Source organism: Gymnodraco acuticeps, unplaced genomic scaffold (genome assembly GCF_902827175.1).
Source record: "Gymnodraco acuticeps unplaced genomic scaffold, fGymAcu1.1, whole genome shotgun sequence".
In the NCBI taxonomy this organism is placed as follows: Eukaryota; Metazoa; Chordata; class Actinopteri; order Perciformes; family Bathydraconidae; genus Gymnodraco; species Gymnodraco acuticeps.
In genome coordinates, this window is record NW_022991533.1 from 358,540 (window position 1) to 382,941 (window position 24,402).

A 24,402-nucleotide genomic window follows, 5' to 3' on the forward strand; every position below is an offset into this window, starting at 1 on the left:
GTTAATTGAGTCTCAGCCCAATTATGAAAGCTTTTCCATGTGTGGTTTCACAAACTGAGCGTCTGTGGGGACATTACCGGGATGTAACATCTGTAAAGAAAACACCTGGAATCACAAATTGAGAAAAAAAGAGAAGAAAACGAGGATCTTCAAAATGTCAACTTTAAAGCTAATCCAATTTGATACGTTTATTAGTAAATTATTATTTATGGTATAAGGAAAACATGATTTTCTTTCTTTACAACCTGGGATCTACCGTCATATTTCTGAAGTGGATTTTCAACAATTACACATTTATGTTTAGTCTCACTGACAAACTACACGTTGAGATCTGACGGTGTCTTACTAGAAGGAGTGAAACAGGTCATAGAGCAGAAACATTATCAAACATGATATAAACAGCTATAACACAGTTGAATGTTTAGTCAAAGAACTAGAGAGCCGTAAAATATGACTTCTCTCATCATATCTCACGATGACATTAGTAAACAAGTCAGCAACAGCGTAAAGCTCAAATTTCAGCTTCTTACTGGGATAAAAAAAAAATAATGGCTCAAAATCAATTAAAAAGGAAATCGCAGGTACTTACTCAATTCAACTGTTGAAATTCAATATCAAATTTGCACAAACAAAACAAGAAAAATCAATTAGATCCAAGTGACTAAATGTAACCAATTCCTAGAAGGCTAAATCCAAACTACAGTAACAGCCGGCGTAATGATTTCTGTTTGTGTCATTCAATCTGATGAAGAGACAAGGAAAATAATAACATTATAAGATTGTTTATGTTGTTTTTTGTTGCAGTTGGAGAAGCTGAAATAGTTTTTAAAGGCTCCAAGGTGCAGCCTGTGGAAAGAGATGCATTATGCATTGACAAAGCAGCTTAGGAGTCAGAGTCAAACTTTCTCATTTATTTTTATCTTACTTACGCACATACAGTACAAGCCAGTGTGGATGAAGCACACAATCATATCCACACACACACACACACACACACACACACACACACACACACACACACACACACACACACACACACACACACACACACACACACACACACACACACACACACACACACACACACACACACACACACACACACACACACACACACACACACACACACACACACACACACACACACACACACACACACACAGGTACGAATGCTAATCCTACATGAGGGTAATCCTTGAGTGCTCCGCTGCTTGTAGTAATTTACCTGCTGTTGTGACAGAACTCGTAACTGGAAGGATTGGGATATGGATACACACACACACACACACACACACACACACACACACACACACACACACACACACACACACACACACACACACACACACACACACACACACCACACACACACACACACACACACACACACACACACACACACACACACACCTTATTATTCACAGCGCTGCATCCTGTTCAACCTTTCATATTCACACTCAGTCCACTGGCAATAGAAGAGAGCAAAACTGAAAATAATACAAACCGGAGAAGAAAAGAACAATTGAATATAATAGAACAATACAAAACAGAAGTGAATTTTGAAAAAGACAAGAACAAATCAATCAAAGTATATAAAACAACAAAACAGAACAGAATATAATGGAAAATAACAGAATATAAATATATTAGAACAGAATAGGAACAATATTCTATAACAATATTTACTTTAAGTTATTTAGGTAGTTGATAGTTTAACATATCAATTTTTTTTTGCTTTTGCCCAGTTGTCATGGAAATAAAGATGTTCTTGTTTTTCTGGCCACCAAATTAGTTCTTATTCATGATGTGTTTTCATAACCCCTCGAGGTGAGATTGTTTTTTCAACTGCTGTCACATAGGTCAAGACTGAGCTTTGAATCTCAAATAGAATACAATAGTATACTATAATAGAATATAAAGCAATGAGATGTTATTCCGCAGTCTGTTTACACTCTGTATAACACTGAACTATTGAGAGGAAAAGAGTACACAAGACAGAGAGGGAAATAGAAAGAATTTGTGTTCAATTTGATAAAGAGATGCATGACTTCCTTTAACATGATGAGACATGCCTATTTATTTTTGGAAGCTGACCACCTTACATTCACATACGCAATCATGCACGCACACACCACACACACTCACACAACTGCCCTCATGCCATGCCATAAAGCAATTACAGAATCATACATCCTTCACATATGAATGAGCTCAGTAGTCCCTTCCTTCACTGACAAATACACACAATAAATTAGTGTGCACATTTTAACTGTGCTTTGTAAATGCACGGCATGTGTGTGTGTGTGTGTGTGTGTGTGTGTGTGTGTGTGTGTGTGTGTGTGTGTGTGGTGTGTGTGTGTGTGTGTGTGTGTGTGTGTGTGTGTGTGTGTGTGTGTGTGTGTGTGTGTGTGTGTGTGTGTGCCGTGTGCAGCAGAGGGTAGAGCGACAGGATTAAATAAATCACTGGCGGAGAGAATATTCATGAAAGGGAAGTGAATGCAACCTGAGAGAGGGAGACAGAGAGAGAGAGAGACTGAACTTGACAGTGACGTATTAGATGACAAATACCCTTGCAGCTTGCATAGACAAACAGTAACCCATGGCAACCACCATAATCTGCATTTTACCTCTGCCTCGTGGTGCGGTGCCACGCCACTCTGTGCCTTAATGTTTAGTTAGTGCACTTTGTGTAATGTTTGGCATTATATTGGGATCTGAAAAGGTGCTACCAGGTTCCATTTAAGTAATTGGTTGATGTTAATAAGAGTAGACTAAAATAATTTAAACCGTATTAAAGAAAGCTGGAAACACTCACCTGTCGTGGTGTTACCTTGAGATATTTATAAAATACTTAATAGTCTTTTGATATAGGGTATAGGTGTTTTGGGCTGAATGGCTCCTATTCAAATTAAAGAAACCTTATGAGATTTAAAATATAGGATTTGCCAGGTCAGCTCTTGAAAACAAACAATGTGTATTGTTGCACTGACAATACAAATGCTGTTGTTGTGTTAGTCAGTTTTAAACCTGTTGCCGAGAGTTTCAATCACATGATTTAAATGATACGACTGGCTGATGTTTGACAGCTGCTAGGCATTCTGAATGACTCCCTCAGAGAAGAAGATAACAGCAACAATAGCCCAACGGTATTCATCCAAGCTCAAGTAAAAAGGAAAAAAAAACTTTTCTCAATCCAACAAGAGAAACTTTCTGATAGCAGGAGTCCTTTAATAATGGAATCTGAAGCAGAAAATTGCCTCTGCTAATCTTCACCAACTGCCTCGTTTGACTGAAATTAAAGGTGAGCTCTTATTAGAAAAACATTAGCCGCCCCAGCTAGTTTGATAGCCAACTTTTGCAGGGAGAAGGAGCAAAACAACACTCCAATTGCTTTGTGCTTGTGATGTTTTGCATAAATGCGTGCAGAGTTTGGGGAAGAAGATTAGGTTCAAATTGGTAAAGTATTTCATTATTTTTTGTCTCACCTTAGCAGTGCGTGGTTTTCATGAAGAGAGCTCAAGTTCTTCGCCACTGCAAAGCGTGACATTAGGGAATTAAGCAATAAGAAGAAAAAGGAAAAATCGTAAGGGCGTAGCATCTTATTATTCTCCCAGTGTCAAAGTTGGTGTGTGTGTGTGTGTGGTTATTAATGTATGATGGCAAGGATTTCGTTTTTTCTTTTAGGCGGCAGCCATGGCATTGTACATTTGATTTGTATTATTACGCTGAGTGGAGGGGGCAGGGGCGCCGTAAGGGGGTGAAAAGTTAGGATGATTCTAAGGGCCCGTGACTGACAGGGGCCCCAAAAAATGTTAGAACATTAAGAAAAAATGTTAAGTAACCTGTCATCAATCATTAATAATTAACATTAATATAACATGATATTGATAATGTACTCACTAAATGTATGATTAATTTAACTTATTTTCTTCCAAAAGTTAATTATCCAAAGCATCGAACACCCCCCTCTATTTACATGTAATGGTTTGGTCCTGCCTCCAAACGCTGTGCAGCACCGCACTTTCTAGCAGAGAGACTAGTGAGAGCATGTGAGGAGGGATGCTAGTAAGGGGGAGAGAGGAGAGGATCAGAGATGTCATGGCTGGGGTGAGATCAAAAGGAATGACAGAGCATGCACACTGCATTGTTCGAGGCTTTGTAAAGCTTTTATGATACTTCCACAAGGATCAAATCCACATCATTATAGTTCAACTGGCAGAGATCTCCCTGTTCAGTAGTAGTAGTAGTTATTTTAGTAGTCATAATACTCAGTAAACTTACCTTTTCTAAGGTATAGAGCAATATCCTAAGCTTATGACAACAATCTAAAAACTTCAGAGTGTAATCTTCAGTCCACCATTTCTACGTCTCAAAAGGGAACAGCAATCAAAAACAAGTCCAAGCAGCACACAGACACAACTACACACACACACACACAACTACACACACACACACACACACACACACACACACACACACACACACACACACACACACACACACACACACACACACACACACACACACACACACACACACACACACACACACACACACACACACATGGATGACCCCCCCCTTTGCTGTCTTATTTTATTATTATTATTATTTGTATGTATTTATCTTTTCATATGTCTATTTTATTATTATTATTTGTATTGATCCCTTTTTGTACTTTTTTTATTTTCTTATGTTGGCTATGTAGATACAGCTAAATGAAAATGGAAAAACTGTTGACCAAAAGGTGAACATGTATGTTTAATGAAACTGAATCTGAAATAGGAAATAAGAAAACAAAAAAAAACAAGTCCGAGCCACGGACTGGAGACAGACAGAACTCTCCGTATCTTCTCACGCTGACAGCTGAAGTGCTGCAGGCAGATAGGAATGTAGGAGAACAATTCTCACTCTGTTAGCCTTGCTGATTGATCCCCACCAAACTCACTTTGTGGGAGTATAGGGACAGGGAGATGGGAGGGGATAAGGAGAGTGTTTCATTAAAACAGGTGACATGCGGGAACAAGATAAGGGCCGCATGTGCACTTGTGTTTGTGTGTGACATCTCATCACTGATAACTTTTCAATCAGGAGACCTTGCGGTTGGACGACTCACTCGAGTTGATGGGGATGGGGGGGGGGACATGCTCTCCGGAGCCATTGGCTGCTATCACTCTACATCACTAGCCTTTTTATCATCAACTATTTCAATTCCAGTTTTTTATCATTTGAAGCTCCTTTTACTTCAAACAACTTCACTTTTCTTTAAAAGAAGCACTGTAGCTTTTAAAATCCATGACACAAAGAGAAATAATCTTTTACTTTGCTTTGCTGTATGTTACATTGCTACATGAGTGTTAAATAATCTCCTGTTGTCTTGTCCAGAATGCAGATGACCCGAGCAGAGTTACATCACAAAGAATGGCAACAGTAGACTAAACAAGCAGAAAAGGTCAATAAAGAGTAGGAGGAAATACTTTTCCGACTACAAAATTGTCGTATTTCTGCTGTGATGAATATGACACACCACAATGTCAGAGTTAATAGGGGAGTTCAATCTAATCCATTTGGGAATTACTGTATATTTAACATAGAGACCCAAAACTGGTTGCAAAGGAAAGGGACCCAACCTTTCCTGATTAGAATATATGTGATTCTGATGCCGCCCGACTCAAGTTCTGGGTCAGGCCTCGGTTACTTAGATGATCCCTACTTCTTATACTAACAGCAGGCAATGTCTTATTTAACTAGAAATGCAAATGGCAAATAGACCAATTAAACTGTAACGTACATAACTGTCTTACATCATACATCATCAACATGTAAAAGGAAATGTCTTGAATAAATGATGGAAATGTGAAAAATGTAAAATGAGAATTTACACTGTCTTTATTTATCACATCTATTGCAACTGCACAGGCTAAATCTGTACTGTATCTGTGTGTAGGTGTTTATATATCTATATCCACACACACACACACACACACACACACACACACACACACACACACACACACACACACACACACACACACACACACACACACACACACACACACACACACACACACACACACACACACACACACACACACACACACACACACACACACACACACACACACACGAAGCACTGTGTGTACGAGCCTTCTGTCTTAATGGTAAATCTTTGTTGAACCACACAGTGCAGACAGGTCCTGTCTCTGGTAATGACTAGCAGTCTACTACCGTGTGGGGCACAGAGATCCTTAGAGTTAGCTACCTGTCTGTTTCACTAATTGGACATGCTACCCTCATACACACACACATAGACACATAAAGAAGAAATAACAAACCCTATATAAAAGAAGGCTTTTAACTACAAACTGTCAGCAGTTACTTCATGGTGAATACTCACAACAACATCCACCTGAGGTTCACTCAGGTTCTGTCTTTTTACAAACACTTTGAGGTTAACCAGTTTTTTTTTTAAGAGGATTAATGGATTTTTAGATCCTAAAGTAAGCTAAGCCGCAATCTTGTGGGTCTCTCGGGTGAGGTATTTTTGCGGAATATAGCTAGTCGGATACCCCAAGGCAAGGCTAATGGATGAACTTCTTTAAAATGCTCCATGTGTTTGGGCGAGGCAAGTAGACAACATAACCTTTTACAGATTTGTCCGATGCAGGAATAAAGAGGCAATAGCACAGGAGGCTTCCATCTTAAATTCAACCTCATCAGGTGAGAGAGGCAGCTTCTAGATTTCACATTTGCATTCAGATGTTGGGCTGGTTTTGGAATCACAGCTATTAAGAAGGAACCAAAGTTGGAAAACTGTCAATAAAAAAAGTGGAAATCACTAGAGATTTGTTATGGTGATGTCCTTTACAGCTACTCAGAACTGTACCTGATTTCCATCTCCCTGAAAACTAGATTTGTTTTGTTTTTTTCGTTAAATTGTAATTTTCTTAACATATAGGTTTAGTCTTACAGAACAGACTGTGTTATACTGCCGCTGGCTCTTCATTTCAGATGCTGCTTAGGTTAATGATAAAACTTGTTCCTTCTTCTTACAGCAGGAAATCAATTTGTCAACATCTTCCACCAATACTAACAGCTCCAATCACCCTCTCCACAAGTACAAATGCGCCAATAAAGATCTCCCGTATTACAGGAATATTGATTCCTAACTGCTAAACTCCTTTTAAGGTAACAATCATTGTGTTGTTGTCATTGAAGTGTATTTTGTGACTTTCTTGCGGCTTTTATCAGCCAATGTTTTTGCATGAATACTGTCTTTCTGCAAGTCAGGTACAACAGTTATACAGCCAAAACTGTCAAGAGGAAGGAGATCAAAAATATTATAACTAACACAGGCTACCTCATCACTCCTCTTCTTTCAAGACAAAAGGAACATCAAGAGAAAAGGAAGATCAAAGTTCCAGGAGAAACAGGCTTAGAACAATAAAAGAAGTTGCAACCATGTGTAGCTGAGATGGAAAATATATTTAAGAATTAGGTGAATGAGACAATAAGAGAGCGATTTATAGGTCGACACTGGAGACAGATACAAAGACAGAAGAAAGAGTCAGGCTGTAGCTACATAATGTGTTGGACTGCGCTGCACCCCCTCCCTTCACTGGTGGGTAAATAGAATAATTACTGGGTGGTCAGTGTAGTGTGAAATGACAGCGTGACCACGGCACAATGAAACGCTGCCCAAATGCTGACTGAACATGACGAGCTCGTGGCTGCCTGAATACAAAGTGTGCCTGTATGTGTGGCAGAGATAGAAAGAAAAAAAGGGAGTGAAAAATGTGGTGTGTGTGTGCGCACTTCAACAAAAATAATGAGCAACACATTGTGGAAGGACAAAATGCTCTTCTTTCGGCAAACTCGTGCAGAACTGATCTCCTAACCTTTTCAATGCAGAGACGGACAATAGCAAATCCTTGCTAATGTAATCATTCGGACAAAATGTTGGACTTGAATTGTGTTCTGTTCAATTCAATGGACCAGGTGCAAGAAAATGTGGATGAGGTCACTACCTATCATACAGTGCAAAGCTAGCAAGACGACAGAGCTTCTACCTTTTCCTCTTGCTGTTGCCAGGGAAGAACTGGGATGTGTGCTGCGCTGGTTTCTCAATTATAACATTCACAAATTTATTCCAGAACAGCGTTGCTTTATATTTTGTCTGACACTTTAAATGATAGAAGGAGGAAAGCCAATCATTTGATAGGAAGTTGCTTTTTTATGCACCTTAACTCACAAGGCCTCATCATACAAACTAATGCTGCAAAACTGTGCCGACAATGACAGTGACTTTCTTTCATTTCCCACCTTGTTAGTAACTGATGTATATTCAGATGGTTGTGATATTAAAGAGAGTTTGCTCTAATTCAATTACGCCTCTGCGCTGCTCCCACATCAACAAACCCTTTAATGACTTGAGCCACACATTTGCTCTCCCCTCATTATCCAATGGAAAGCTAATCGACAACATGTGTAATATCTAGTTCAAACTGCACGCAAATGAGAGGATCAAGAACAATTACAATTTTTCTTTTCAGATATTGCCATTTAAATATAAATGTAAAACTTCCCAATCAACCCAATACAAATGATTAATGCTCGCAGAGAGATTATTCCTTTTCATTTGTATTTGTTGTATCCCCAGTGAATCCAATGAGACTTGCATAAATGAAACACTTTTAATAGCAGAGGGTAATATAACTGGCTCCTACATTGTTACTTTTACAGGTTTGAATGCGCAACCATAAGTGTGAAGGTAAAAAAAGGTTTTATGTGTTAATAGGAACTAAAAGGTGATGAATGAGTGTGTGAAAATAACCAATGAAAAAAAAGATCTGAATTAATTAGTCGTCTTTCATCAGTTTTGCAACAATCATTGCCATGCATGCGGGAAGAAGATTTTAATGGCTGTCTGACTAAATTGGATTCACAGACCTCTTCGGCTCATTCTCCCTTCAAAAATGGTTAAGAATCGGTGTTAAAGAGGGGCGTAAATTGTCACAGCCCACACTCTCTGGCAGTTCAGTGTTGAATGACTCAGACATGTTTTTAACAGCAGAAGAAGAAGTCTGAACTCTGAAGAGGAACCTCTGCTTCTTGTCAAATCCTGCTGTTTCTGTTTTACTACTATTACTACCAGCCGAATGGGGCCATTGCAAAGGCCAGGGAGTTCATCATGTATTGCTATGATTACTAAGCAGGTACTGGCTACATGACAAAGGCTATTGAGGTGCATTATCATAAACAAAAGAAGAAGAAAGGAGAGAATGTTAATGTAGACATTTTAGCAGTTATTGGACATCGTAGGAAGAGTCTCAATATGCCACAAGAACGTATTCATTTTTGTACAAATCAATACATAAAATCGAGCGCACATTCACTGCTGAAATTATATTTAAAACCAGCTAATCCGCTTCACACGATTCTATCTGTCTCTCCGAGTACTGGAAAGACAAATAAATAAAATAAAATTGATATTGTTATGTATTTTTCACTATTTTCTTCCAAATGAAGCAAGACATTGAGAAAGAAAGCAGCAGGTGGTCTAGATGAAAGTACTGCCTCATTATTTAGGTATTGTTTTGTTATTAAATGCATGTAATGACAAGATGACAATTAAAAGCTATGTTAAGAACATTGTTTAACAATTCTAAAATAAGATAAATATATTCTGAGAGTCTGAGAAACAACAATGTCAGAATTATCTAATTTATCTTAATAGGAAAATGGTGAGACATGATATATTAATTTCATAGTTTTGTCACAATACTATGACAAAGGAGAGGGAAAAGATAATAAGAAAGCATCGTTTAGCCTAAACATTGTATGTGTGGGAAGTAATGTGTGGACTGTACCATTAACGGTATACACACATGGCAAACTCCTTCAAACTCAGGCCTCTGACCACATCTGCTTTCTCACTGTTGTTACGACATCAAAAAAAAATCACAGCCTCAACTAATAGATTATTTAGAGATGAATTCGGCAAACTGCTTTAGCCTATGATGGGCTCGTAAAAAACATAACGGTACTGAGGCAGTAAGGAGCAGCCCTGTAATGGTGCGCTGAATGGTTCATTCCACAGGAAATGGTGTTGCACAGTATTTACCTGATGTCGGCCTCAGCTTTGCTCGCTGCCTCGTTGTACTGTTCAGCCGTCTGCTTGTAGTTCTCTAGGTTCTGGAGGCAAAGAGACAAAGAACCTTGAGAATTAATTCAGTGGTATTAAAAAGCTCAGAAGAAGTTGCACTTCACTATTTAAACATCAAGCCAGGTGCTTATGCACACTTTTAATGATGGCTTTCACATTATAAAATGTTTAAAACATGAAAACAAGATTGCCTAGGCCCTCAAATCAAGTCCTGTGAATTACAGCTTAACAACCTGCATTTTCCCTTTTTTAGCTATAGTTCAAACTCTAATAAGCCAACGGTGATAAGCAAAATGCATTCAGCACTATCCCAAATGTCATTTGTTAAATTAGCGACCTTTGAATTTCACAGCGCTGCTTACAAATTTGAATGCTGATGTTCGTTGGTACTCCGTATGCTTTATTCAATGCGAGAAACAGTGGCATTTAAACTGCAATTGCTACACAGGTGTACCCCATGCCTAGAGGGCAAGGTCATATGCAGAATTAACTACACTGCATTTTGGGGAGTGTTGCACTGACGTGGAAGAAGCCAAACAATAAGTATTTTGTATAACTATGTGTATGGTGTGCTTTTTTTCCAGCTAAAGTACTAACCATTTGTTTAAAATCATCCTCTCTGTAGGATATATGACTTCCTTTGTCAAAAAATGTGAAATACAGTTTGTCTAGAATGCCCCAAACTCAAAGCAAATCTCTCTCACCACCCTCTCATACACATCCACTGCGCAGTAATCACCGCTTTAAACCAATAACCTATACAGTGCTCTTACGCTTTTGCTTAATTATGCCATATATTCCCAATAGATGGGGTGATGGGAGAGGACGATAATTGAAGTGACGGAGCAGGGAAAGAGATGGGATCAAACGCAAACCTCCTTCACAATCCCCAGCCCTCTACTCCTCCAGTGCCCCCTAGTCATTTTCATATCTCATTATTTCACAGTGATCCGCAGACATGCTTCTCCTGATCTGAATGTCTGCAGCTGGAAATGACTCAAGTAATGTTATAGCTATCTATTTTTCCTTAATCCTATCTGCAAGTATTCACTACAATGTAATAATCTGCCTCTTTATCCTTTCATTTCCTGATCTTTAAAGAGAAGACAGTCAAATATAAGTCTGCAGGAGCTGGCATCTTGTCAGTCATGTTGGCCAAATCATCTGTCAATCACTTTTTCCTACCCTGAAAACTTCTGCAGTTTATAGGCGAAATTAAGTGCTGTTGTGTTGTGCCCATGTTTGTGGCTTCGGAGTAGGAAGATAACGTCAAGATTCTTAACTGTCTTGCGTAGGCCTTGAATCAAGCTATTGACCATGTACATTCATTTAGAAACCAATTAAATGTGTCTACAGTTTCACTTCATTATATCATCTGAGTTTGTGTCCCATTTTGGCTGTTGCGGTAATTCACAATGCCAAACATCCCCATGTGTCAGACTTTATCCCTGTCAGTTGTGTTTACTGGCTGTGTTATATTGGATTTACCAGGAAAGGATTCAGGATTATACTTCTCTTGCTGCTAAATCTCCCCATTGCTAATATGTGGACTAAGCTTAAATATCCAACCTCGACAGGAAGTAGTTAGGAGGAGGGGTAGTTACAACTGCAGCTCCAAAACTTGAAGCATACCTTTGGGATAAAAAAAAAGTCCAAGACCTCAAAACCCCATCTAGGTGGTTTATGAATCTACAAAGCATTAAACATTGCCAATTAATACCTTACATTTAGAGTGCTAGAAACGTAGCCCTGAAGTCATGGACTTTAAACATTGAGTCCTATTTCTTGTTGGAGAGTTAGCTAATACCTTGGCTGGCTCCCTGGAAATATGTGGTAAGAAGTTAGCTACATGGTAACGCCTTAGCCTTTAGCCTCAGGTCAAGGGCTCAGCGGGTAAACTCAACAGAGGAAAGCTGAGCTGAAACTTGAAAGTCGGTATTTGCCTTGTGGGACATCCAGTGTTCGAGCCGAGATTTTTAAAAAAAAGGCACCACAGGGGCTTAAACCCATGGGTGCCTCAGATTATTCAGGACATAGAGTGTTGGGAAGCAGCAAGCAGATGGTTTAAAGGTAAAGAGAGTTTCTGCTGGTGATTGTTGCCCCACTCTATGTTGTGGGTTTGGTGGGGTCAGGCGGAGGTTGATGTAGTGCAGTGGTTCTCAAAGTGGGGGGCGCGCCGCCCCTGGGGGGCGCAGAGGCATGCCAGGGGGGGCGCGAGAGACCAGGAGGAAAAATGGTTATAAAAAAAAAAAGAACATAATTTGAAAAATTATTGATTCGAAAATAATATGATGCAGTACAGTACTATTACGTCTGGGTCTCTGTGTTTCATTAAAGCTCGGCTCTGTGTGTGTGTGGAACGAGCCATTTTGTGTGCGCGAGCGAGAGAGAGAGAGAGAGAGAGAGAGAGCACACCGGTACCGGAGATCGTTGTTGTTAGCTTCTGGTGCTAGCGAGCTATGCTAACGGATATAAGGAGTTTTTTCAACAACAAAGTGGAGGAGAGTCCTCTCCTGTCAGACTGAGAGACTCAGTGAGCTAAAGGACTCTCAGTGTTATCTCAGAGGGTCTCAAACGTTTTGGTCACCATTAATGTAAACAATTATTTCCGAGGCACACATTTATATGATCATTATAGTTATAAAAAAATAAGAGAATAAATGAAAAACAGCTATGAAATACTATATGACAGTAAACAAGAATAAAGTTTAAAAGGGTGATTTGTAAAATATCCATAAAGAAAAAGTTAAATATGTTTACAGTTCTGTTTCATATGGGTGTTGATAGATGTATCCATAGCTCTCTTCATTTTGCTCTCAAGTGCACCAGATTGATGCTTTTAAACTTCAATATTTAAAAATAAATCTTCCCGGGGGAGCTTGCCCCCGGACCCCCCCTTTGTGAGGTCCACACACCACCTATAAGAATAGCACTTGACCCCTGCTTACACCTATATGCCGTGAGCTGATTATCGAGCCTTCATTGTAACAGTTGCGGGAACACTGTGCGTGTGGGGAGTGTTGCGGTAGAAAATTCCACTGTAGCTCCCGGTACATTAATGGGAAACCCTAAATGTTTGAGCACCCTCTATGAAACGTCAAGCTACCCCACAGCACCCCCAAAATAAATCTCTGGCGCCGTCACTGAGCCTGACTATTTGTGTTGGGGGGGGCCCGACTTTTTTTTTTCTCCAAAGGGGGGGCCTGACAGAAAAAGTTTGAGAACCACTGATGTAGTGTCTCGTACTTGGAAGAAAATAAACAAATAAACACTAGCCGTTTAGGTCAATTTATAGCGTAAAAAACTGAGAAACAACATTTAAAAAAAAAAACATTTAGTTTAGATCACATAATCCTGCTTTAGTATTAAAATGATGAAAATCATATGTACATGTATATACTCTACTACTCAATACAATATGTTACTGTCTTTGTTATTTTTTACCTCTTTTTTTGCAATAATACTACACTCATTTTGGTTGGAAAATAATATAATAAACAAAATATTTAGGGAAAATCTAAACAGGAAGTGTGAATGAGGGTTTGGACTGACAGGTGGAGCTTATGCGTCAAAGTGTTGGCTGTGTGTTGTCTTTGTGTGTTTCAACATGTTATTCTGGTGTCTGTGGGCGGAAAAGACCCAGAGCAACAGCCCCAGCTCAGCCCTCATGATACCAGTGAAGTGGCAGCACTATCTCTCTCTCACACACACACACACACACACACACCACACACACACACACACACACACACACACACACACACACACACACACACACTACACACACACACACACACACACACACACACACACACACACACCACACACACACACACACACACACACACACACACACACACACACACACACACACACACACACACACACACACACCACACACACACACACACACACCACACACACACACACACACACACACACACACACACACACACACACACACACACGAGATCAGAGAGCTCTTCCCAGTCGTTTGCACCCATGGGGACAAAATCCCAATGTGGAGAGACAGAAAGGAGGGATGATAACCCTCAAACTCAAGGTTTTTGGGGTGTTGGAAAGACTCATGGAGGGGATTAACGTGGGTACATGTGTGTGTGTGTGTGTGTGTGTGTGTGTGGTGTGTGTGTGTGTGTGTGTGGGTGTGTGTGTTTGTGTGTGTGTGTGTGTTGTGTGTGTGTGTGTGTGTGTGTGTGTGTGTGTGTAAGCTTGCATACATGCAGGTGTGTGACTAAATCTGTGTTTGTATGAGTACGCTTGTGTTCAGATGATCCTTGCGTGCACACTCGTCTGAACACCCTCTAGCAGCCGTAGATTGAGATAGGCTGATGTCAGGATTTTCAGGGAGGGGTTGTTTCACGCTCCACGCCTGGACGAAGGCGGATTAATTTTTGCTTTTTTTATTTGGGAGGAAGCAGTCGACAAGGGAGAGGGGGGTTGGTTGGGGGATTAAAAAGAGGTGAATTTTAAACTGAGACTTGTTTACAGAGTCACAGGCTATGTTGCCACAGGGAGACAGATATACTCCACCTGTACACTGGGAAGAGATTAGGAAGGCATCCACAAATAAGCGGAGAGGGGAAAGGATTGGTAAAGAGAAGGAGAGGATGTTTGCAGGGTGTCTTGGGATGTCTCTCCGTGTGGGAAGAGAGGAAACACAAAGTTGTACAGTGGATTGGCCACTCTGTCACAATTACTTCTGAAGTGACAGCATACATACAAACATGTTGTGCCAACACACACACAAACACACTGCTGCATGCACAGCCTTTAGACAAACACAATAATGGGTTATCGTCATTTATCCCTTGGGCAAACTGGACATCAGAGTGTGTAAGTGTGTGTTTTCATACAGGTAATCCACACACACACACACACACACACACACACACACACACACACACACACACACACACACACACACACACACACACAACACACACACACACACACACACACACACACACACACAAGCCAGTTGGAAGGGGCTGCTGATTGGCCAGAGTGTTGATTCAGGGGAAGATCACACACCAATTACCAGTGGATTCTCCTTCTAATTTGGCTGCCCTTGCCTTTTGCTTAAATCTTTTCCTCATATCATCGACACATCAGGGCAATTGCGTGTCTGCTTGTGCATGTATTTTACATTCTTACAATTCTATGGATAAACTCTGACCTATTAGCATATGTAAAGACAACCACACAGACTGATATACATGTGTGGACCATGGTGTTCAACACCTTTAAATCTCTGCTTTGCATACAAAATATCGAATAAAACATTGAGGGATGAGAGGCCAGGACAGAGCAATGTAAAGCTATCTTCAAATCATAATTTATACTCTTGAGACATTAGGATTTTAAGTAGTTTTTGCATTTCATGTATATAAGCTTTGTCAGTCACAATTCAACTTCTAAGTGGCCATTTATTTCAAGCCAACTGGTGTTTGCTACAGGTATGAGAATGTGAAAGGAAAGTAAAATAGGCAGTGTAAAGGAAAGGGGGCATAAAAGGAGGCGTGGATGAATGGAGTGCTAGATTGGAAAATGAAGGAGGGAGAGTTACGGCGGCTCAGGGCGCTGGCTCAGGATAGACTGTTTAATGCACAGTCCATATAGCCTCTTTATCTCCTGCTACCAGTCTGCCTCTTTCTCACTCCCTCATCCGCATGCAGGTCAGCTGCGAGCAAGTGAGGGGTGAAAAAAGGCGATAGAAAAAGCGACTGCGGCGGCGAGCGGAGAGAGATAGAGCATCCTCCACTCTTCTGCCAATCAGTCTCTTCCGTCAAGCATTGCGGCGCAGTGTGCTGCTTGCCGCACGGCGTGCAGGGGCCCCTCCATTTAACTTGGCTATGTAAAAAGGTTTTCTCAGAGGCCTAAAGGAGGCGAGTGCCAGGGACTAGATAAGGTCCCCCGTCTGCCTGATGGGCCCTGCCGGACGCAGGGAGAGACGTGGAGGGGGAGTCAAGTCCCACAGACTGTCTACTGAATACTGGAGGGAGATCTGCGGTTGTGAGGAGAAACACAGGATAGGCAGGCGAGGGGGGGGGGGGGGTGAAGTTTCAGTTCATTTAGGAAGCAATGTGTCTATGTTTGAATGGATTGTAATGTAAGTAAAGGATGTGACATTGCGTCGCTGAATGCCTTGCCTCTCGTTAGCTGCAATACAGTGGTCTTGTGCAACACTTACATTAGATCACACAATATAGCAGAGAGTCCAACACAAATTCCATGTAAGCATTAAAAAAGGTTTTATCTAGGGGAGCCTGTCTTACTGACGTCAGACGATCATAAAAGAAAAAGCACACAGTAAAAGTTGACTTATTAATGACAATATCATAACACCCCTAATAAAACTTGTCAGGGCATCTGATACATCGAAGACCCTTTGTCTGTTTCTGGGGATCACTTTAAACGTCACTGTTTTCCATGATGAACAGGATGCTGACTGCAGTTCAATTAGCAGCCACCAGTCTCAATAATTACTAACGATTTTATTTTTGTACTAATCTTTTTCTCCAAGTCTTATTTTAAAATGTTCAGTGTACTATTCATCTGTGTTTTTCTGAAATGTCCTTCCTGTCTTTACTTGCATGGTGTAGTGTTACTCTCCTACCTAGTGTGCTTCCTCTAAGCCACTTTCCATTCCCTAGAAGCATAAAGCACTTTTTTCCTGCCCTGAAATCATGCACCATCACTGACCTTGCTTCTCTCAGAGTACTTTAACAAATCCGCCCAAGTTTACTCTTTAAGCAAGCAACATTATCAGACCCCTGTGCATTTGGCTTTTGCGAAAGGATGCGAAATATCAACAACACATTAGTGTTGAGATGGAGGGAACACAGGCCATAATTTCTTAAAAGCACCCGACAAACTGCTTTTATTTATTTTAAAAAAAGACCACTGGGTTGCCGGCTAAAGGACACAGTGAAGAGAAAGCCACAGTACTTTTGATTAGACGACTGCAGCTCTCAGCGCGCTGGGAGACCGCTGCTGAGTGCTGGAGAGCCGTGACTCTCATCCGCCTGCTGAGACTTTCAATTCATTTACATCTGCCTCCTGACATTGGCATGTGGGCTTGACATTTCCAAGATAAGGAAGAGTGTCTTGTATCGGCAAAGAGATTGAGGAGAGTGAGTAATATGTCATGTTAGGACTTGTTTTGCTATTCCTGAAGTGTGAGGACTTTTTTCAGTAAAAGCCTAGAGGACGTTTGAATCTGGTTTCTAAGGTCTTCTGTTATACATATCACAAGGAGTGCTAGACGTTCTACTGCTCTCTTAACTGAAGAATGTTCATAGAAAGAGCGTTTCTGATTATTTCCTCTTAATGACATGTTTATAAGATGAAACCGTCTTTACCTTTTTGTCCAGTATTTCTAGTTGCTGTTTATAGAAGCTGGATATGCTGGCCAGTTCCTTCTCTTTGTTCTCCAGCTGGTTGGCCTGAAAAGGGGAGGGGAGAGTAGAATTATAAATGACATAATAAGGTACAAATTAAATAAATAAAAAACATTGCTTTTAAAAAGCTATTGAACAGGTTCTTTATATTGCATCATGACATTTTAATCTATTAATATGACCTGTGAAAATACATCATTCTGACTGCTTGCTAAATAACAGGAGAGAAAAAAATCAATCCAGGTACTAAAATAGATATTTCATGCTGAGGGGGGAAGAATAAGGCAATGTGTTTCTGTCAGTGCCCAAAAGACTAACCAGAACCCTTACCTAAACCCACTTCTTCTGCATCAGGGAGCGAACAAAACATAAAATAGTGTCTAAGACATTTTAGGACACAACAGAACTCTCCAAAAGTGTGTTGTTAATGGATATAGCATCAAATTGCAGGTTCATGATGTCAATGCATTATTTTTCTGCATGTGTTACCTGAAACATCACTATGTTATGGATCTATGACAAATGTATGATGGAAATATAAAACAATATGAAAGGTAGATCACATCACATACACAACAAAGTAAAACGCAAATGGCTATTTCGTAGCTAGTCCATCGACTGTAACAGAACTTACAAAACTACTCCGGCGGCGGCAGAAGCTGACATGGTGATGCTGGCGTTAGGATGAGGTGAAAGGCTGTTACATGCCCACTGAGCCAAGCTTTGACAAGCAGCAAGATGGAAGTCTGTAGGAAGACCCAGAGTTTGGGCCATGGCAGAGCAGCATGCAAGCAGAGGAAGATAGAAGAGACACTGTGAAAACAAGCTCAGCTCCAGAAGGGAACATGCATCAGGGGTTTAGTTAAGATTCACTAGAAGATGTTAGACAACTTGGTTTAATATCTGGAGGCTTCACAGTGCGTCAATATCATTACACAATCACATAAAGTGGAATTAAAAGGGATTACTTGCTTGTGGTAAATATGTATCACGGTTATATGATAAACAGAGAAAGAGTAATGAAGAGCTATTGCAGCGCTGCAAAAGGAAAATAATAGAGAGATAGTCAAAGAAGAAGAGCATGACGCTACATTTAGATTCTGACTTGTATCTTATTTAATGTTTATGTTTCAAAGAAGGTTTTCTCTTGGAACATAAAAGCAAGGATTATACATGTCGCATGAAGCCTTCTAGTCAGTGGTGTATTTTGGCAGTGTTTTTACATGAAAACATATCAAAGCTATTTCCAGAAAACATGCCATATACTGTATCTGACGTGAATAGCAGCAAACTGAATCTCACTGATACACTCCAAACCTTGCAGCCTGGTTTAGAATCTGTTGGTCTGTCAGAAGTGTGCCCATGCTGTGTGTAGAGTGTGCAGCAGATCAAAGCAGAGCCTGAGCAGCCTCACAATCACATAGAAAAGCTAAATGCATCAAAAGGATAATAAACATGCGCACAGTGTGGTTGAATTGTCCTCGCCATTCAAACGTTTGATCTGAATAATGTTTGCCTGCATATTCACATGATTATCAATCAGTAGCTAGCTCACTCATGAATGCACATTGTTTAAACACAATCAGTGAAACAGTGTTATAGCAGTATCAACATTATATGGTGCATGAACACAATGAAGCTACTGTAGATAGGAGTGAGGGAAAAAAGGCAGCAATGGGGCATGGATTTATGTAGTATTGAAAAAGTGTATTACAAACAGGCGCACATTCTGTGCCATGTGTAATGGTGACAGATTGCTGTAGCCGAGTTGTGCATTAGTGAGTGTGATATAGATCAGATGGAGCAACACCATCTTCCTTGGATGATCTACTCTTCTTCTGCTCTCTTTGCTGGTGAACACACACACACACACACACACACACACACACACACACACACACACACACACACACACACACACACACACACACACACACACACACACACACACACACACACACACACACACACAGATTGACATTACATTCATTGTAATCCAATCAAATCTTATCCTAACTTAACAGACACCAAAGAGCACATCTGCAAATCCCTATACTGTGCTCAATGCACTCTCTCTTTCCGCAGCGGCTGTTTGATGCTTAAGAGCTGTGTGTGTACGTGTGTTTGTGTGTCAAATCACCTCTGCTAGCAGCACAGATGATGTGTAATTTTCTAGCTGAATACCTCCCAAAGTGTTGTTGTGTGGAATGGTGGCACTCGCAGCCTCGCTTTAATGCACAATGAAAACATGACATTTGAATAGGCAAGAGAGAGAGGGAAGGGAAAAGGTAGAGAAATATAGTATTTTTAATAAAAAGGAGGCAGCAGCAATGGTAGTGTTGCTTACCCAGGCATCCAAATCTGCTGGCTAGGAGGGAGAGAAGGAGCCGGGTTAGTGAGACAGCCGAGGGTATGAAGAAGCGCGGGGATGGGAGAAATGATAGAGACAAAAAGGGTTGATTAAAAGGAAAATAAAAAAGTGAGGTGAGGTAAAGCTGAATAAAGTGGCACTCAAGAATGAGGCGGTTACGGAGAGGAAATGCTGCAAAGAGAAAGCAATAAAAGTTGAAGTAATTGATAAAAGGAATAAAGGTTAAAGCTGCATTCACATGATTTGATATTTTTCTCACCCTGAGGTTGGGCGCGGAGCCTTGCAGTGAGGACAGCTAGTTAGTTTTGTTTCTATGGTTATGTCCCCCGCTAGGTGCTAGCTTGCAAAGCTATGTACATAAGTCTGTCATCAGATTGGTTGTTGCATTGAAATCATTTAAACTTTGAGCGCAGTGCTAGGCAATCATTTTCAGTGTGTCATGTGAATGCAGCCAGTCAAAAGGGTCACAATACCTTTTTGTACAAGTTGCACATTTGAGGCTGAAGGGCTATTTAAAAAAAAAAGTTTTATTAGGAAGTTGAGATGCAAGTAAATGTCAAATTACTGAAGCAAGTATCTCAGTGTTTCAACACAGGCCTTAAACGTGTTACCAGTGTGGTTAACAAGTACATGCATTGGCCACTTAGCTATAAAGGTGAAGACAAAATAATGTTATTAACATGTATAAGGATATAGTGCCAATAAGTCTCACAACAGTTGGTGCTCGTATGCCGCATGATGTACTTATGCATAAGGGATAACATCAAATGAAAGTCCAGTTTAAATATTGCTTTAATAACAATCCATAAAACCAATGAAAATCCCATGCAAACCCTCTTAAATTAGTTATATTAAAATACAGTTTGTTTTGTGCTTGCACATGAATATTTAAAAAGGCAACGTTGCTATACAGATATGGTTTATTGTGTTCTTTACAACAGATAAACTCACAACTTCTTTAACAACTTGGGTCTGGACTGAGAACTAGCAGCTTACTATCCGTTTTTTTATGAGAATTGATACAACTGCGTACTTAAAAGATTACTAAAACATTGCAAAGTATGATAGTTAATGCTAAAGTATTATCTGTAATATAGTTTTATCACCAAATCAAACAATTATAGTTCAAGTTTGTTAAACAGACAAACAGGACGCTGGGTGTAGCCTTGCCCACTCGTCCAAGTGCTCCCCAGTCCGGCATTAAAAACAGAGCAGGAGGGGATAGATTAGAGCGGTGGGTGGCTTTAATGTTGCCATGCCTCATAAAAACTCCATTCAGTTAAATGAGGTGAACTCACAAAGCCGGTTGCTGCAAAATGTATGTGTGTGCGTGTGTGTGATGGTGTGTTGGGTAATCTGTGTAACAGATACAAGCGATACCATCTGTTTAACCTCGCTGCTCTTTGGTGGCGGGCCCTACACTGAATATATGACTGCGTCTGTCTGTCTGTCTGTGTGTGTGTGTGGACCCCCACAGAGTGCTCACAGGAGTGTGGAGGTCCCATTTTCCATTAGACTAAATACTTTTGAAGTGAGGTGAAATGGCTTGTTGTGATACAGACGCAGACAAACACACACCCAGCAGTTTGGTGGGTCCATGGGCCAAAACGGGCAACAGCATTTCAGGTACATCCACTCGTTGTTGGTTTTTTGCGACTCTTAGCTCCCTGGGGACCAACAGTCAGCAGCTTCAGTCTGCACATTAAGAGTCTGGAGGCACTGAGCTAGCAAAAGCACGAGCAGGCAGGTATTCAGTAGGTCGGTAATAAGGATACGGCTAATTTATTCCCGCAGATTTTTACTGAGATAAAGTTTGTACAAGTAGCATTAATGCATTATTAATCAAGCTAATTAAGAAGAGACGCTGATTAGATACTTATAGAAAGCACATATGGATATTAGGGCTGTGCAATGAATCGTATTTTAATCGCAATTACGATTTTGGCCTGCCACAATTACGAAACAACGTCATCGAAAAAAAAATTGGTTTGCTTGGTTGTGACAGTACACTGCAACATATTTGATCTAATTTATTTTTATTTATCATATTAATATATGTTTAGTAGCTTGTGGAAGTGCGCTCCAAAATATTTGTTGATCTTGTTTATTGGTATTTATTATTTTGATATTATTTATTTAAATGTAAATATAAATGTATCATATTTATATTTGTATTGGTTTTTCAGTTGAATTATACGTTCAGGGTAATCAACAGTTAAAAAGATACTGTTTAAATTATTATTTGAATTTGTTTTAAAGCTCAATAAATGGATATTTTCAAAGTCAATGGATAATCGTATTTAATAATCGTGATATCAATTATTGACCAAAATAATCGTGATTATGATTTTTGCCATAATCGAGCAGCCCTGATGGATATACCATTGATATACTTAACTGCAGGTAACCATAGCAACAAAACGTATATACCGTTAGTCAACAATAAGAATAATGACCCTCCATTTCCGTCACTTTATAGTCTAGGAAATAAGTAAGCAAGTATAAGAAAACTGTTGCTGTCACACTAAAAAGCTGTACGTACACATTGGAAAATGCTCATACTGCAAAGATATTCAGATTTATAAAACTTCTTGTCTGAATACCAGTGGGCAATTTCCTTTTCTTAAAATCCTAGATCAACATTGAATGGTCCACATGTGGATCAGCCTGATATCCCCCCCACAACATGCCCGTATTTAACCATAAATGGTTAAAGCCAAGGATGTTTATTCATAGAAATAAACCTGCTGTGTTTTTTTTACGGTTAATCATGGTAACTACCCTGAGGAAGAGACACAAACATCAAGGTGTGTAATCTTAACAGTGGCAGTGCATCCATCATGCAGCATAAAGCAACGCAGCCTTTTATATGTTTCCAGCAATCAGACTGATTGCTCCACAATTTCCCAAAATAATCGCGACAATCAGGAGCATCCCCCACGCTGGGATATCAAGTTTGATACGTAAACACAATTATTTATTTATTTATCAAAGTTATGTTGTTGTGCACTTGGCCTGCATTCATATTAGGACTGATAATGAGGACATGATGTGTGATTATTGTGCAATAGCTGTTACTGGCTATATTTCCAGACTTTTGTTTTGCTCGTTTAAAAAGCCAATATGTGGTGGAGGTGACAGGAGAGTGTGTGCCTGCTTCAGTGTCTCCACTTTTCTGCAGACACAGTCTTATACTTGCATTGGATAGCTGTTTTCAGTTTGTACTTGTATACTGTATTTGTCGCTATAAAATAAAGCATAAATAAATAGTTTTTTGCAGTGATTTTACACATCAAATTTTAAAGAAAACGAAAAAAAGTGATATATGCACAGTAGAAAGAAGAAAGTATTGATGCTCTCTGACATTCCCCGAGTGGATCAGGAAATGATCGTATAGGCGTAAACACGGAGCCGTTTGCCCCCCCAGAGCGTTTTGTTTGCAGATCTACCCACCTTGGGACCCGTTATCGTTATCGTTTTCTGCGTTTCCATGTCGGCCTCGTGTGGCCGAACCGTCTATCTGATAGTGAACTGTAGCAGATTCGACCGTTATCGTTCTCGTGTGGCCGGGGCCTAAGTTTAATAACAAGAAATGGTAGCTAAAAAAAACCTACATTATTCAATGTATCTTCAAAACTATTTTACAGTTGAAAAGGGAAAATAATTCCCAAGCAACAGTTATGCCCCTTCTAAACACACCGACTCAATGGATTTCAAAGCATTTGAATATCTATGCTTAGCTGTATCATGTTTGCTGTGGTTGTAGCATGAGGGTCACCAGATGCACCGGCTTCATGCTTGATTTAGACTTGAAACCTCAATGGTCTGCCAACAGAGCGTGTTTATGTGTGTGTGTGTGTGTGTGTGTGTGTGTGTGTGTGTGTGTGTGTGTGTGTGTGTGAGAGAGAGAGAGAGATCTCACATGGTGAGAATGGTTCCTTGGAAATCAATTATGTAAATACTGTATTATGTAAATGATGCAGTTGAATAAATCTATGTGTTTGGGGAGAAAAGATTTTGGTGAGAGAGAGAGAGAGAGAGAGAGAGAGAGAGAGAGAGAGAGAGAGAGAGAGAGAGAGAGAGAGAGAGAGAGAGAGAGAGAGAGAGAGAGAGAGAGAGAGAGAGAGAGAGAGAGAGAGGGCAAACACGAGGATTAGGCAGGAGAATGTCAGTGGCAGACACGGTTTGTACAGCCAAACTCCTGATTTGGCTTTTTAATTAGGGAGAGAGGGAGGAAGACAGAAATACAGACAAAGAGGAGAAAAATAAGAGCTAATTCACTGACAGCTTTCTTTATACCATATCACTATGGGGAGTACAGTAAGAATATTCATAATGTGTATCAGTAATAAAAGCCAATGGTACAGCTAAGTGCTTTCAGCAATGATGATGCTTAGCTGAAACCCCTTAGTGTTTCCTTATTGCCTGAGCCACTAGAAATCACAAAG

At 40.1% G+C, this 24,402-nt stretch overlaps 1 protein-coding gene across 4 annotated transcripts in view; it reads right to left on the bottom strand.

Moving 5' to 3' along the window:
• Positions 1-24,402, bottom strand: part of LOC117533419 (MICOS complex subunit mic25-a-like) — a 72,596-nt gene that overhangs the window by 31,807 nt on the left and 16,387 nt on the right. For 2 of the 4 annotated variants that reach the window (XM_034197140.1, XM_034197141.1), the window contains exons 5-7: positions 19,931-19,951; positions 17,545-17,628; positions 10,121-10,191 (exon numbers count right to left, since the gene is read on the bottom strand). In XM_034197140.1, coding sequence (XP_034053031.1) covers positions 10,121-10,191; positions 17,545-17,628; positions 19,931-19,951 — 176 coding nt within the window. Of the gene's footprint in view, positions 1-1,410; positions 1,488-10,120; positions 10,192-17,544; positions 17,629-19,930; positions 19,952-24,402 lie in introns of all 4 variants that reach the window. The other 2 variants (XM_034197143.1, XM_034197142.1) reach the window with 2 other exon arrangements.